General features: G+C 45.8%; 1 protein-coding gene across 13 annotated transcripts in view; it reads right to left on the reverse strand.

Moving 5' to 3' along the window:
• Window positions 1-16916, reverse strand: part of LOC120996579 (NACHT, LRR and PYD domains-containing protein 12-like) — a 335847-nt gene that overhangs the window by 73032 nt on the left and 245899 nt on the right. Inside the window, exon 11 of one of the 13 annotated variants that reach the window (XM_040426584.1) lies at window positions 5-476. The exons of 11 other annotated variants lie outside the window; for them this stretch is intronic. In XM_040426584.1, the coding sequence (XP_040282518.1) occupies window positions 470-476 (7 nt within the window). In that variant the 3' untranslated portion in view covers window positions 5-469. Of the gene's footprint in view, window positions 1-4; window positions 477-4491; window positions 4880-16916 lie in introns of those variants that run through there. One more of the 13 variants, XM_040426583.1, reaches the window with a different exon arrangement.

Here is a 16916-nt window from a genome sequence, read left to right on the forward strand (position 1 = left end):
TTACTTATAAAACATGTAAAACATTTCTGAAGTGCGGCTGAGTTCTGACCCCGTACGGGCTGATTAACACGCCAGTGATCTGTCCATGTCCTCCGTGGACCGCTCACGTGTCCATAGATTTCCCTGTGTTTCCTCATATACCCTTGTCTGTCCACACCCCGCGGGTCAGTGCAGGAATGGAGACATACAGAACTCCGTATAGTCGCCATATAAACCGCAGGCGCCATCGTGTTCTGTCTGTTCTCATCCACTGCATAGAAAGTGCATTACAGTTACTATTACAGTTAAGAGTAAAAAACGAAAAAATTTTAAAAAAAATACAAATTCTAATCTCCCCTTATCCCAATTTTACATCTAAAAATAAAGAATAAAAAATAAACATAATTGGTGTCGCCGCATCCGAAAATGTCCGAACTATTAAAGTGTACAAGTGATTGTCCCGCACAGCGATCGCTGGTTTTTGGTCACTTCACCCCCTGAAAATAATAAGAAAATAAAAAGATCTAAAAGTTATTTGTGACCCAAAATGGCACCAATAAAAACTACAGCTCGCCCGGCAAAAAAACAGCCTCAGCCCTGTAGATGGAAAACATAAAACGTCCTATTCTTCTCCATTTCGAGGACAGGAATAGAACTTTTCTCTAGACGGACCGCGAAATACAGCAGCGCATGAAGCCCTCAGACGGCAACGTGAACAGAAAAGTAAAAACGTTATGATTCTTAGAAGTCGGGAAAAAAGGTAAAATCTCAGTAATGTGGAGAGAAGATGATAAATCTGCTGCAGATGACACTTCTATACAGACTGTGCCGACATCAGGGGCGCAGGTAAGGGGGGCGGTGGACGCTGACACAACTAGACCTGGGGCACTAGTCAGACATTAGTAGACGTCACATATCAAGGAGCGGTCAGCAGTTTATCTCATAGACATAACAATGGTGCGGAGCATAAAATAGAATAAACTCCATGTAGAAAATGTCCCCGGCTGTTAGTAAAATCCATAAATGTCATCACTAGAAGCCGCCTCTTGTGTGTGGTGGATGTCAGGAATGGCGGCAGCTATATGATATGTCCATGTCCTAGAAATCCAGAACCCCTGAGGAGTGTCCTCACTTTATGGCATGTCATAAATCAGTGATGATGGCAGCACATGAATGTACAATAGTCATAAAGCTGAAGGAACTTGTGTCAGCGTCATCAGCTGCTGAGAGCTCTCCTTCCTCCAACATCTGTGGCCCTCAGTCTGTGGTCCCTGTGGCCCCCATTCTCCTTCCTCCATCTATTGTGGTCCTCTGTCTTTGGCTCCTGTGTCCTCCATTCTACCTCCTTCACCATCTATTGTGGACCTCAGTCTCCTTCTTCCACCATCTATTGAGGCCCCCATTCTCCTTCCTCAATCTATTGTGGCCCTCAGTTTGTGGCCCCTGTGGCCTCCATTCTCCTTCCTCCACCATCTATTGTGGTCCCTGTGGCCTCCATTCTCCTTCCTCCACCATCTATTGTGGTCCGTATCAGTGGCGTAGCGTGGGTTACCAGCACCCGTGTGAAGCAAAGTATTGCGCCCCCTAATCTGTGGACACGCCCCTTTTTATAGAACCTCACCCCAAATTATACAAATACCAACATTACCAATAACACTATATAAAGGCCAAATAATACTACTCCCACCTGGTCAGACATGATGAGAGTATTACCACCATACTGACACTGAATAATAATACCGCACTATACCGAAACCAGCATTATCAGCACGAAGCACCATAGGCCACCTACCGCTTGTGTTTTGTGCACATGTGTTACTTGCGGTTTTTGTTAACAGATCTCATCCTTCTATTGAAAAGGGTGAAATCCACATAAAAAATTGCAAACACAATTAACATTCTTCAGATTTCAAAATCCGCACAGCAGGTTCATCTCCACACAGACAGAATCTGCGAAGTGCACATGAGATTTGTCTGATCCCGTACACTTTGCTGGGTCTGTACTACACTGCGGTTTTCACTGCGAGGAAAAAACGCACGTAATTGATAACATATGAATGCAGCCTAATATACAAATAATACTGCTAAAACCACGAGCACTGATTACCACCTCATAGTGACTGAATACTGCACCAGACTGATACTGGGAGGTCCTTTCCCCCAATCTGAGGAAGGGGCCGCTCCATTCATTCTCTATGGGACTGCCGGAGATAGCCCAGTGCGGCGCTCGGCCATTTCTGGCAGTCCCATAGAGAATGACTGGAGCGGCAGGGAGCATGCTGACCTGTCACTGCATCAGATTGAGGGAACAGGATTCTGGTATTTGGGATCAGTGGGGTCCCTGCAGTCAGACCCCCACTAACCAGTTAGTTATCCCCCATCCTATGAATAGGAGATAACTTCCAAAATTGGCACAACCACTTCACACCCCGGCCTCAGGGGTACGACTTGTGAGGTGACGGTGTACCGAGGAATAATAACAGTCAGTTCTCTACCCAGTTTTGGCGCTCCCTGGGACGGGCTGCAGTGAAGGGGAGAACAGCGCTGGATTCTCTGGGGCACACTCTATTACAGGGGACACCGGCCAGGTGGTGATCGAGGTGCCCTTGATGGTAATCGGGTTTCTGAGTGCTTGTGCAGCTGGACTCCTGAATTAGGTAAAGTCGTGACGCCAGCACCTTAGTGGTGCAAAATGATGAGAGTAGTTGTAGTGTGGAAGTATGGAGGTTGTGTACTCACTGGTAGTTATCTCCTTGCCTTGTTCTAATCTCAGTAAAGGTGGTTCATGTCCTTATTTTCTACACACAAGTGCTACAACAGATGGCCTGTCTGTCCTTGAAGTAACGGTGAGGCTGCCGGAAGCTGATAAATTCTTCACCTTGATACAAAGGCGCCTAAAGCCTAGAATAATGGCTTTGTCCTTCCTTGTATTTCCACATAGAAAATGGTAAAATCCACTTGGCACTCCGGAAGAGTAGACGGTAGAATAAAGGTTTCACCTCTGCCTGCTTTCCTAGCTTGACACTGAGACAAACTAATTGGCTCCTCTGGGCCGTGGAGCCCAAGAGAGAGCTAAGAGGAGAGGTCCTCTCCTTCCCCCTGCTCCTCACTCCATCTCCTCCAACAACCACACTCTAACAACTAACTAACTAGGCCTGAACTGTGCTATATATAACGTTTTCACGGCCGGACGGTCCCCATTGAAATCAATGAGACAATTTTTAACGGCCGATTGACAGGACTGCATCCATCTAACGGCCGTTAAAAAAGAGTACACAGCCATTTAGACGTTTTTTTAAAAAACTCACCACTTGCTCGCGGTGCGGCAGTCTCTTCTCTCTTCATTGACCAGGACCTGCCGAAGGACCTGCGATCTTCGTGATGATGTAACCACGTAGGAGCGCGCAGTGACGTTATCGCGCACCTTCGGCAGGTCCCGTTCTGTGAAGAGAGAAGAGACTGCTGCAGCGCGAGCATGTGGATAAGGTGAGGGTTTGTTGTTTTGTTTTGCTACGGGACACTATGGGGGCATTATATAAACAATGGGGAACATTATAAAGCTGGGGGCCCTGAAAAAAATTAAAAACACGCTATGGGGGACATGATTTAAGATGGGGCCCTACATTGGGGGCGTTATTAAAGCTAGGGGCGGTTAGAATAATGATCTATCTATTGTGGCCATCAGTCTCCTTCCTCCTCTATCTAGTGTGGCCCTCAGTCTCCTTCCTCCACAATCTATTGTGGCCCTCAGTCTCCTTCCTCCACCATCTATTGTGCCCCTCAGTCTCTGGCCTCCATTCTCCTTCCTCCATCATCTATTGTGGCCCTCAGTCTCCTTCCTCCACCATCTATTGTGTTCCCTGTGGCTTTTATTCTCCTTCCTCCACCATCTATTGTGGTCCCTGTGGCCTCCATTCTCCTTTCTCCACCACCTATTGTGATCCCTGTGGCCTCCATTCTCCTTCCTCCACCATCTATTGTGGTCCCTGTGGCCCCATTCTCCTTCCTCCACCATCTATTGTGGCCCTCGGTCTCCTTCCTCCACCATCTATTGTGGTCCCTGTGTCCTCCATTCTCCTTCCTCCATCATCTATTGTGGTCCCTGTGGCCTCCATTCTCCTTCCTCAACCATCTATTGTGGTCCCTGTGGCTTCCATTCTCCATCCTCCACCATCTATTGTGGCCCTCAGTCTCCTTCCTACCCATCTATTGTGGCCCTCGGTCTCCTTCCTCCACCATCTATTGTGGCCCCCGTCCCCCTCCTCACATTACTACAAGACACATGTGGCTCTGCCCTCGCTCAGTCAATTATTTGGGGGATGGATTATTAGCAGACATTACACTACATTCAGGGTTTCTCTGGATTATGCTGGTATTGATTATTACTCATTGATAACGAGCAGTAATCGTCTCCATTCTGAGTAAATTACAGCCGGGGTCATCAGTAATAATACCGCCATACAGCTGTAATGTAGCACAGGCAGAGATGAGTGCTCTATGGCGGTAAGGGCTCATGTACATATTACAGCTCTGTATAACCTGGGAGTTGCTCAGACCCATAATCCGCCCCATAGAAGCAGATGTGTCCTTCCTGTCCCTCCAGATGTCTCTCAGGACATATGACACCTCCTCCATGTGGAGGCACAATGCAGGTTCTGATGAGGTCAGTCCAGGAACACTTACCTGTGTGTTATCCGGGGAGGGGGTCACTGCTCCCATTATGTGTTATACAGCGGGGGCAGGTATTACTGATAGCGCTGCTCTTCTCAGACATGAAGGACATTACTGATTGTGTTTTCATCAACTGATGTGTTAAAGGGATCATCAGAACCTTTATGTTATCATATAGGGGTCTGCTGAAGAATGTAAAGGGGTTATCCAGGAACTGGATATTGATGTCCTATCCCCAGGACTCGTCATTAATATGAGATCTGTGGGGGTCCGACTCCTGGCACCTACCAGCTGTACTCACCGGAGCTCAGGAGAGCGCTGCCACCTCCTCACCAAGTACAGAGCAGTACAGTGTATAGTGGATGTGTTTGGTATTACAGAGCAGTACAGTGTATAGCGGATGTGTTTGGTATTACAGAGCAGTACAGTGTATAGTGGATGTGTTTGGTATTACAGAGCAGTACAGTGTATAGTGGATGTGTTTGGTATTACAGATCAGTACAGTGTATAGTGGATGTGTTTGGTATTACAGAGCAGTACAGTGTATAGTGGATGTGTTTGGTATTACAGAGCAGGACAGTGTATAGAGGATGTGTTTGGTATTAGAGCAGTACAGTGTATAGTGTATGTGTTTGGTATTTGTCATGCCCGGCTCTGACTATGTGCGGAGGTCGGCCAGAATAGCAGCACATCTTTAGTGTTTGTTTTGGAGTCGTGCTGGTTCCGCCTCCCATCAGGTGCACTGGGTGGGATCATTAGTTTAAATGGCTCTCAATTCCAGTGCTCTGAGCGGGTTATAGAAATCAGTCTGGCCTAGGAAACAAGCAAGCAAGGAAGGTTTTCTGTCCCAGCTCTGTTAAGATAAATGTGGTTTCTGTTCTTGTTATTTGCTGTTTTAGTTGTGTTGGTATCTTCTCTCCCATCCAGGTTCTGTGCGAGCAGTTTGCTCCTATTTCCCCTTTTCACCATCTCAGGGAAGTTAGGGTGTAGTAGCCCAGGCACGAGGACACAGCATTCCTACCACCAAGGTCTGCCTGTGGGCTGAGCAGCGCAGGGAGAGAGGTCAGGGATTAGCTAGGAGGTGACCCTTCCCCTGCTTCTCGCTCAGAGCCTGGTCGTTGGTTTTTCTGTGTGTCTGAGTGCTTGTCCGCCGTGACATTATAACCCGCCAAACTTTGACTGTCATTACTCAGCGGTTTTGTGATGGCGTCAATTGAAGCGTTAGTTGACCGCATGCAGGGGCTATCCCTAGAGGTTGCGGAGCTACGTGGTTCGGTCACACGGTGTCAGAATGCTCTGGCATCAGGTGCAGGTCAAATTTGTGTGGAGCCTAAAGTGGCTCTTCCTGATCGATTTTCAGGGGGTACGGATGACTTTATCAGTTTTAGAGAATCCTGCAAATTGTATTTTCGGCTGCGTCCATCGTCGTCAGGTGATGAGAGCCAGAGGATAGGAATAATCATTTCTCTGCTTAAAGGGGACGCGCAATCCTGGGCCTTTTCTCTGCCACCCGGTTCTCGGGCCCTCCAGTCGGTGGAGGAATTTTTTAAGGCTCTGTGATTAATCTACGATGACCCAGATCGGGTCTCGATGGCAGAATCGAGGTTACATAATTTATTTCAGGGTGAACATACTGCAGAGGCTTACTGTGTTGAGTTTAGGAGATGGGCTACGGAATCAGAGTGGAATGATCCTGCGTTACGTAGTCAGTTTTGTCAAGGGTTATCTGAGAGATTGAAGGATGCCCTTGCTTTTCATGAATACCCAGACTCTTTGGAGAATGCCATGTCTTTAGCAGTACGGTTAGATAGACGTATCAGAGAAAGGTGTAGGGCTCCCTCCGCGCAAGGGATCCCTTCTGCGAGTGGTTTTGTCTCTACTACCTCCCCGGGTGATGTTACAGGTAACTCTGGGATAGCGGAGGAACCCATGCAGCTGGGTCAGGTTTCTTGCCATTCTAATAGTAGAGACTTTAGGAAATTGCACAAACTGTGTTACTATTGTGGAAAGAGTGGTCATTTTATTTTTGCTTGTCCTTATGTTAAACCGCAGGTGGAAGTGAAAAAGAAAGGAAAAAAAAACTTCCCTGTCACTTGGTAGCGTGAATGGTGTGGTGGAGCAGGCAGGTATGCAAGCTCCCTGCAGTTCCCGTTTTCTCCTTCCAGCTGTGGTGGCGCTAGAGTCAAGAATTTTTTTTGTTGAAGTATTCCTTGATTATGGTGCTGGAGTAAACCTAATTGACTCTCTTTTTCTTCAAAATCTAGGACTAAGTACTTGCACTTTAGAGAATGAGATTCGAGTTTTTGCAATTGATTCTTCCCCTCTTTCTCAAAGGAGTCTTACATTGTTCATGGTATTCACTTAAGGGTGGGTGATACACATGTTGAAATTATTTCTTGTTTTGTCATGAAGGATTTGCCAGCTCCTATAGTTTTGGGGTTGGCATGGTTGATTAAACATAACCCAATTATAGATTGGCAAGCGAGACAAATCATTGGTTGGAGTGAGTTTTGTTCGGATAATTGTCTTGGCACATCTATCTCTGGGGTGTCCACTACGATTTTACCTCAGTATCTCTCAGATTTTGCGGATGTCTTTTCGGAGGGTGGGACTCAGGAATTACCCCCTCATCGAGACTATGATTGTCCAGTTAATCTCATCCCTGGGGCTAAATTGCCAAAATCTCGGCTTTACAACCTTTCTCTAACCCGAAAGAGAGGTCATGCGAAAGTATATCGCCGAGAGTTTGGCAAAAGGTCATATTAGGCCATCTAAGTCTCCGGTGGCAGTAGGCTTGTTCTTTGTAAAGAAAAAGGATGGATCGCTGAGACCGTGTTTGGATTTCCGGGAATTGAACCGTATTACGGTCCGGGATCCATATCCCCTGCCTTTGATTTCTGACCTTTTTGATCAGATTGTGGGAGCCAAGTTGGATTTGAGGGGGGCCTACAACCTGATCAGGATCAAGGAGGGGGATGAGTGGAAAACGGCCTTCAATACGCACGAGGGTGATTTTGAGAATCTGGTTATGCCTTTTGGGTTGACAAATGCGCCAGCAGTATTTCAGCGATTCGTCAATGACATTTTTCATCACCTGGTGGGGAGGTTCGTGGTGGTTTATTTGGATGACATTTTAATTTATTCTCCTGATCTGAAGACCTATCAGGATCATGTGAGACAGGTTTTGACGATCCTTCGGGAGAATAAATGATATGCTAAATTGGAGAAATGTTTATTTTCGGTGCAGGAGCTTCCTTTCTTGGGATATCTGCTTTCTGACTCTGGTTTTCGTATGGACCCCGAAAAGGTCCGGGCGGTTCTGGAATGGGACCGACCAGAGAATCAGAAAGCTTTGATGCGGTTCTTGGGGTTTACTAATTATTATAGGAAATTTATTTCAAACTATTCCACCATTGTAAAACCTCTTACGGATATGACTAAGAAGGGCGCTGACGTCTCTATCTGGTCGGATGAGGCATTGCAGGCCTTTTCGGCTATTAAGGAGTGTTTTGCGTCTGCTCCCATTCTGGTGCAGCCCGATGTGTCTCAGCCATTCATCGTGGAGGTTGATGCATCTGAAGTGGGGGTTGGAGCGGTACTGTCGCAGGGTTTATCTCCTGGCAAATGGGTCCCGTGTGCTTTTTTCTCCAAGAAGCTCTTGGTCGCCAAGAGGAATTATGATGTTGAAGATAGAGAGTTGCTGGCTATCAAGTTGGCCTTTGAGGAATGGCGTCACTGCGTCTCACCCCGTTACGGTATATACAGACCATAAGAATTTGGCTTACTTGCAGTCTGCCAAGCGTCTGAACCCTAGAAAGGCCAGATGGTCACTGTTTTTTACCAGGTTCAATTTTGTGGTTACTTTTCGCCCAGGGGTTAAGAACGTCAAGGCAGATGCCTTGTCTCCCAGCTTTCCTGGGGGAGGTGATTCAGAGGATCCTGCTCCGATTTTGGCGGATGGGGTGGTTGTCTCCGCTCTGTACCCCGAATTGGAGATGGAGGTGTTGGGAGCCCAGGAGGGGGCTCCTGGTTCTTGTCCCCCAGGGAGGTTGTTTGTTCCTGAGGGCCTGCGATACAAGGTATTTAAGGAACATCACGATACTGTCCTTGCTGGGCATCCTGCTGGTAAGTCGACCTTTGATCTTGTGTCCCGGAGGTTCTGGTGGCCCGAGTTACATAAGAGCATTGAGGATTACGTGGCAGCTTGTGAAACCTGTGCTCGGTCAAAGGTTGCTCATACTCGACCGGCTGGTTCACTTCTTCCATTGTCTATTCAGTCTCGTCCCTGGACGCACTTGTCTATGGACTTTATTACAGATCTACCGAGTTCCTCCGGGAGAACAGTAATTTTGGTGGTAGTTGACCGTTTCAGTAAAATGGCTCACTTTATATCTTTATCTAGTCTGTCTAACGCCAAGACCCTTGCGCAGATTTTTGTGGATAATATTGTGAAATTGCATGGTATTCCTTCGGATGTGGTCTCCGATAGGGGCACGCAGTTTGTCTCCAGGTTTTGGAGGGCGTTCTGCTCTCGGCTTGGCATTCAACTTTCATTCTCTTCGGCTTTTCATCCGCAGTCGAATGGACAGACAGAGCGTACTAATCAAAACCTGGAGATCTACTTGAGGTGCTTTGTGGCTGAGAATCAGGAGGACTGGTCCTCATTCTTGTCTCTAGCAGAATTTGCTTTTAATAACCGTAGGCAGGAGTCCACAGGTAAGTCGCCGTTTTTCGGCGTATACGGCTTTCATCCTCAGTTTGGTACCTTTTCTGGGACTGGTTCCTCTGGGATGCCAGAGGAAGAGAGATTTTCTTCTGCCTTGTCTTCCATCTGGCGGAAGATCCAAGGGAATTTGGAGAAGATGGGTGAGAGGTATAAGCGAATGGCTGACAAGAGACGTGTGACTGGTCCGGACCTGTGTGTGGGTGATCTGGTATGGTTGTCCACTAAAAATATTAAGTTGAGAGTGCCATCTTGGAAACTGGGTCCAAGATTTATCGGTCCGTACAAAATATCTGCAGTGATCAACCCAGTAGCGTTTCGGCTGGATCTTCCGCAAACTTGGAGGATTCATGACGTGTTTACTCAGGTCTTTACTGAAAAAATACGTGAAACCGGTGGAACCATCGCCATTGCTTCCTCCTCCTGTTCTGGTCGATGGAAATTTGGAGTTCTAGATCTCCAGGGTTCTCGACTCTAGAGTTCTTCGGGGTTCCCTTCAGTATCTGGTACACTGGAGGGGATACGGCCCTGAGGAGAGGATGTGGGTTCCTGCACAGGATGTCAGTGCCAGCCGACTGGTGAGGGCTTTTCATAGATCCCATCCGGATAAGGTTGGTCCGGGGTGTCCGGAGGTCACCAGTAGAAGGGGGGGTACTGTCATGCCCGGCTCTGACTATGTGCGGTGGTCGGCCAGAATAGCAGCACGTCTTTAGTGTTTGTTTTGGAGTCGTGCTGGATCCACCTCCATCGGGTGCACTGGGTGGGGTCATTAGTTTAAATGGCTCTCAATTCCAGTGCTCTGAGCAGGTTATAGAAATCAGTCTGGCCTAGCAAGCAAGCAAGCAAGGAAGGTTTTCTGTCCCAGCTCTGTTAAGATAAGTGTGGTTTCTGTTCTTGTTGTTTGCTGTTTTAGTTGTGTTGGTAACTTCTCTCCCATCCAGGTTCTGTGCGAGCAGGCTGCTCCTATTTCCCCTTTTCACCATCTCAGGGAAGTTAGGGTGTATTAGCCCAGGCACGAGGACACAGCATTCCTACCACCAAGGTCTGCCTGTGGGCTGAGCAGTGCAGGGAGAGAGGTCAGGGATTAGCTAGGAGGTGACCCTTCCCCTGCTTCTCGCTCAGAGCCTGGTTGTTGGTTTTTCTGTGTGTCTGAGTGCTTGTCCGCCGTGACAGTATTAGAGCAGTACAGTGTATAGTGGATGTGTTTGGTATTACAGAGCAGTACAGTGTATAGAGGATGTGTTTGGTATTACAGTGCAGTACAGTGTATAGTGGATGTGTTTGGTATTACAGTGCAGTACAGTATATAGTGGATGTGTTTGGCATTACAGAGCAGTACAGTGTATAGTGGATGTGTTTGGCATTACAGAGCAGTACAGTGTATAGTGGATGTGTTTGGTATTACAGTGCAGTACAGTTTATAGTGGATGTGTTTGGCATTATAGAGCAGTACAGTGTATAGTGGATGTGTTTGGTATTACAGAGCAGTACAGTGTATGTCTTTGGTATTCCAGAGCAGTACAGTATATAGAGGATGTGTTTGGTATTACACAGCAGTACAGTGTATAGTTGATGTGTTTGGGATTACAGAGCAGTACAGTGTATAGAGGATGAGTTTGGTATTACAGAGCAGTACAGTGTATAGTGGATGTGTATGGTATTACAGTGCAGTACAGTGTATAGTGGATGTGTTTGGTATTACAGAGCAGTACAGTGCATAGTGGATGTGTTTGGTATTACAGTGCAGTACAGTTTATAGTGGATGTGTTTGGCATAACAGAGCAGTACAGTGTATAGTGGATGTGTTTGGTATTACAGAGCAGTACAGTGTATAGTGGATGTGTTTGGTATTACACAGCAGTACAGTGCATAGAGGATGTGTTTGGTATTACACAGCAGTACAGGGTATAGTGGATGTGTTTGGTATTACAGAGCAGTACAGTGTACAGAGGATGTGTTTGGTATTACAGAGCAGTACAGTGTATAGAGGATGAGTTTGGTATTACTGCGCAGTACAGTGTATAGCGGATGTGTTTGGTATTACAGAGCAGTACAGTGTATGTCTTTGGTATTCCAGAGCAGTACAGTGCATAGAGGATGTGTTTGGTATTACACAGCAGTACAGGGTATAGTGGATGTGTTTGGTATTACAGAGCAGTACAGTGTGTAGAGGATGAGTTTGGTATTACAGAGCAGTACAGTGTATAGAGGATGAGTTTGGTATTACAGAGAAGTACAGTGTATAGCGGATGTGTTTGGTATTACAGAGCAGTACAGTGTATAGAGGATGTGTTTGGTATTACAGAGCAGTACAGTGTATAGTGGATGAGTTTGGTATTACAGAGCAGTACAGTGTATAGTGGATGTGTATGGTATTACAGTGGGTGGGGAGGGGATGGTCTGGCAGTGCCGTCCCATTTACTATTTTCTATGCCTGTTTCAGCGGCTCTGAAGCGGTCTTACATTTAGGACTGGCGCTGGATGCCCCAAAGTTAAGGAGAAGACCTGCATTATTCAGGCCCTGGATCTTCATCAGATAGCGACCGATCAGGAGGCTATAGACGTCGGCTCTTTTTTTCGGCATCCCGAGGAGAAGAGGCAGACCAGGAAAAGGCAGGAGGAAACGATCAAGGGGGTCGAATACAGACAAGATCCCAGGTAAGGAGAACAACTTAGGTTGGTGGAGGAGATATTAACTACTATCTCCAGCACAGACTTACATTCTGCAGAAAGGACTATCCTTCTGCCCAACACCAAACTTGAACACGTTTACCCTGGAACAAGAGCTCCAGAGGTTTTATCGCACCTTGAGACTAAAAGTACATTTTAGCGAAATGGAACCAAGACCAATCACTACCACTGATCCCCCAAGCGCATTATCTATAGAATCACTAGGCCTCAGAAATAAGAGCTCATTCATGACTCCATGTAATAAACACCCAGTGGAAACATTCATCTCCTTTTCCCAAAACACTATACCCGAGATTTAAAAAGAAAATACACAAGGCCACTTCAAACACACCAACAATTTAACAGCAGAAGAAAGGATGGCCCTAGATTCCCTACAAACACAAAACGACATCATCAAACCGGCCGATAAGGGCGGTGCTCTGGTCATAATGGATAAGACTAAATACCTGGGCGAGATCAGGAGACAACTAAGTGATGACATAACATATGAGGTCCTGCGTCAGGATCCAACAAGACAAGTCCAAGTACTGATATCCAATATCCTCACTACATATACCAGCTTAGAAGTGACCGATTCCAAAACAGCCACATTTCTTACTAAACAAAACCCTATCACACCCGTCTTTTACACTCTACTCAAGATCCACAAAAACCTTCAAGACCCCCCAGGACGCCCCATAGTGGCTTCCACGGATTCCGTTTTTTCGCCATTGGCCATCTACCTTGAAAAGATCCTCACTCCACTGATTAAGACATCTAGATCCTTTCTCCTTGCTGCATCAGACTTCATTTCTAAATTACAACAATTAGATAAAACACTGAATTGTACACTGGTGACATTAGATGTTAATAGCCTATATACGTCTATTGAACACGATAAGGGGATACAGGCAACGGCCAGACTCCTATACACGCAATCCGAACTCCATTTGGTACAACAGGAATTTTGCCTTGAACTATTAAAAACCATATTGACAAAAAAAAAATCATGTTCAGTGATACCTACTACGGTCAGAAGAGGGGTGCCACGATGGGATTCAATGTGGCCCCTCCGTATGCAAATGACTATATGATGACCTTCAAAGAAGATCACGTATACACACACACACACACCCTTTATTCCACCAATTCTCTGTCATGTGGCTTCTCTTCATTGACGCCATTTTTTTGCATATGGAGGGGCCCCACCTTCACCATTGAGGAATTTGTTAAGGACCTCAACAAAATCTACCCAGAATTATGTTTCACCATGCATGTTAATCAGGAAGAAATCAGCTTCCTGGACACGATGGTCAAACTCGACCCAATGGGTAACATAACGCTGGATCTCTTTAACAAACCTACGGGCCACCAAAAATTCCCTTCCAAAGTTACAATTCATACGGGTTAACCGCATTGTCTCTAGTAGCGACGTGAAAGAAACAAGACTTAATGAAATGACACAAATTTCAGATGAGGGGGTACCCGCAATCTCTTCTTGATTCCACAAGAAATAACATAAGTGACACCACCCCACCACAAAGGAACGAACCTCAACGATTGGCATGCGTTACGACATATCCTCCCCAAAATCCATCAGGCATTAAGGAAACATGGCCACTATAACAAAAGCCTACCCCAATATCGTGGAATTTAGCCAACCCCCTCTCACCTGCTACAAAAGACCCCACAACATCAGGGACAAACTCGTCAAGATCGACATAGGGAGCTTCACCAAATTACCCAAACAAACATTTTTGAGGAGCCTGCGACAAGGGACATTCCCCTGTCTACATTGCGCACAATGTTCTAGTGTCATCAGAGGTGAACACGTCACTCACCTAAGAACAGGACGACCATACCCTATCAAGGGATTCTACATGTCTGACTCTAGCTTTGTAATTTATTTACTGAAGTGTCCATGTGGCCTGGCATGTGTGGGCGAGACAACAACATGTCCGTGATCGAGTTAGCAAACATAACTCCACAATCAGACTTGGACACACCATGTTACCCGTTCCACACCACTTCAGTGAAAAAAAGCACCGGGTCTCACAACTACGATTTCAAGTGTTGGAACAAATTGATTCCCTAAGGCGCGGTGGTAACCGGACCCTACGTTTAAAACAGAGAGAGGTGTACTGGATCCACACATTGGGAACTTTATCCCTAACACAGCCTTAACCGGGAATGCAAGGTCTTCATAAATGTTTAATTTGACTGTAAAAAGCTATTGATTCCATGAGACTAACACGTTCTTTATTTATTTTTCAGACTCGTTAAAATCACAACTAATAAGGGTGAGATATTCCCCCCCCTTTTTTCCCCCTTTCTTACTACCCACTACCACCTAAGTTTAGGGATATTATCTAATTAGCTATTTCTTGATGAGTCAACGAATATTATCAGTTTTCTAATAATCCAATTATGCCCTTGTACCCAATTGATGTGCTGATTATTCCAATATCTATTTCTTGATGAGTTACCAAATATTATTCATTATCTAATGATCTAATTATGCATTTATGTACCGATTATTCTAATATCTATTCTAACATCTATTTCTTTATTGGTCACCAAATATTATCTATTATCTTATGATCCGATTATGCCCTTGCACCCAATTTATATACCGATCATTCTGATATGCACGATTATGTTCGCATCTTCCAACTATGGTACTGATATTTCCCTTGTATCTCCTACAACGTTTGTTATCTACCCCAAATCCACATCATGTGTTTCCACTCCATCCACACTGCCTCCCATCACATCTAATTACACTCAGACATGCCAGTAAGGCTGAAATAGAACTGTTCCTGAGACATGTGACGTAGACATCACATGACCTGACATTTCCCTGCCTCTACAGACCGGGTAGCGCGGTGCACGTCCGGCTGGAGCGCGTGACACGCAGGTGGAACGCACGTCAGCTCCGCCTATGTCACGTGACCAGCGTTCTCGGCGGCCCTCACAGTTAGGGTCCATTCACACGTCCGTTTTTTCTTTCCTGATCTGTTCCGTTTTTCAGGAACAGATCTGGACCAGATCTGGACCCATTCATTTTTAATGGGTCCTGAAAAAAAATCAGACATTGAGCTGTCCGTTTTTTTTCCAGGACCCATTGAAAATGAATGGGTCCAGATCTGGTCCAGATCTGTTCCTGAAAAAACGGAACAGATCAGGAAAGAAAAAACGGACGTGTGAATGGACCCTTATAAGGGCGACCTTTTGAATACATGGCCCAGTATCCAGCGCCATCCATTACAGGAAGCCAGCCACAGGTAAATGACAGTAGTATTTAACCCCTTGCCACCCACATAATTCTTCCACCACTTGACCTAACTGTATGCATGACAAGGTATCTTCCGATCCGCCTCACCTACACATGTCTTTCTGACATGTTCATCTAGCTGCTGTTTCTATTATTTCTGCCATTTCAACAAGACTACCACAGGGTATGTTTGCCTATCATCACTGCAGTTACATTGGCCCAACCAAGGGGGGGTCTGTGAGGTCTCTATACTCACCATGATAAACCAGACCGCTAGAATATATATTACCATGTCATTATTCCAGTGTTTATACCGCATTTGGTTATACGATTTTGTTCACTCCGGGACTCCGACAAGCTGTCCCCTGTTTTTAGTCCCCTTATCCCTTTGTGTTTGTTCATTATGTCCCGATTCCTGTTCTACAAAAAAGGTTTTATTTTTTTCTGATCTTTATGCATGTATCCTACCCCTCACAGAAGTATATATCGCTTAGTTCTAGATTATAGACCGCTGAAGAAGGCCCTGACAGGCCGAAACGTCCGGTCGCCACATTGATTTGTACATGACTGCCCTATACATCCTGTAATTGCACTGGATCATGATGATCATATGATGAAATACTATTAAAACATAACTTTATGGCAAAGAAAAATACTGTGTGCTGCAATTTTCTACTACTTGATTACGACTAGCAAGTACTTGCAGGCACCAGCAATAACGGTGTGCGATACTCCAAATTTAACAGTCCGAAGTTAAGGAGAGGCCGGCGCGTATTCATAACTTCGACGGATTTACCGCCAGTTTACGGCTTTATTAATGTTAATAACAGAACCCAGGATTAGGGATTATTCTGGATTACAGTGGTACTATACCTACTATACATGAAAAATAGAAGGTCTTTGTGCACATATTTGATCACACGTGTGTCGGGCCCATCTACCGGCGTCAAGGTGGCTTCTGCAGATAGGTACCTAACACTAACAGAACTGCCTCTCCTGGGCCTGACCTAAGCCTGTTAGGGTGAGCTGCCGGCATGCTAGCCTTATGGATGTGCACCTGTGACTTTGGATGTGATAGTCTCAATTTTCTTGTAGGGCTTTATTAAGAAAGATGTGTGAAACGCTGGTCTTAATAGATTGGCGCCTAAGCGCTCACCCAGTGCCGCTGCCTCTTTAAGCCCCTGATAGGCAGGGTGTCGGGGGCCCCCACCAGTCAGATATTGTCCCTGAGGACAGGCCATCAATATCAAAGTCCCAGAGAAAACATTTACAATGTAGCTACTTTTCAGCAGTTCTCTCCAATGACCGGGACCACATCACTGAAAACCAGACTTACCGTATTTGACAATTTTATAAGACGCCCTTTTAGTAAGAAAAAATCTTGCAAAAAGTGTCTTATAAACAGCAGTCAGGGGGATCCAGCACGGCCAGACCCTGACTGCTTCATTAGTGATCAGGCAGAGTGCACATACAGATCTGCCTCATCAGTGAGAGAGCCGGCAGGCAGGAGAACCATCCCATGGGGAGAAAGGTCCTACACTGTACTGAAAGGAGATGAAGACTACAGCTTAAGGACCTTTGATGATGTCATCAATAGGA

Source organism: Bufo bufo, chromosome 3, assembly GCF_905171765.1.
Source record: "Bufo bufo chromosome 3, aBufBuf1.1, whole genome shotgun sequence".
Lineage (NCBI taxonomy): Eukaryota > Metazoa > Chordata > Amphibia > Anura > Bufonidae > Bufo > Bufo bufo.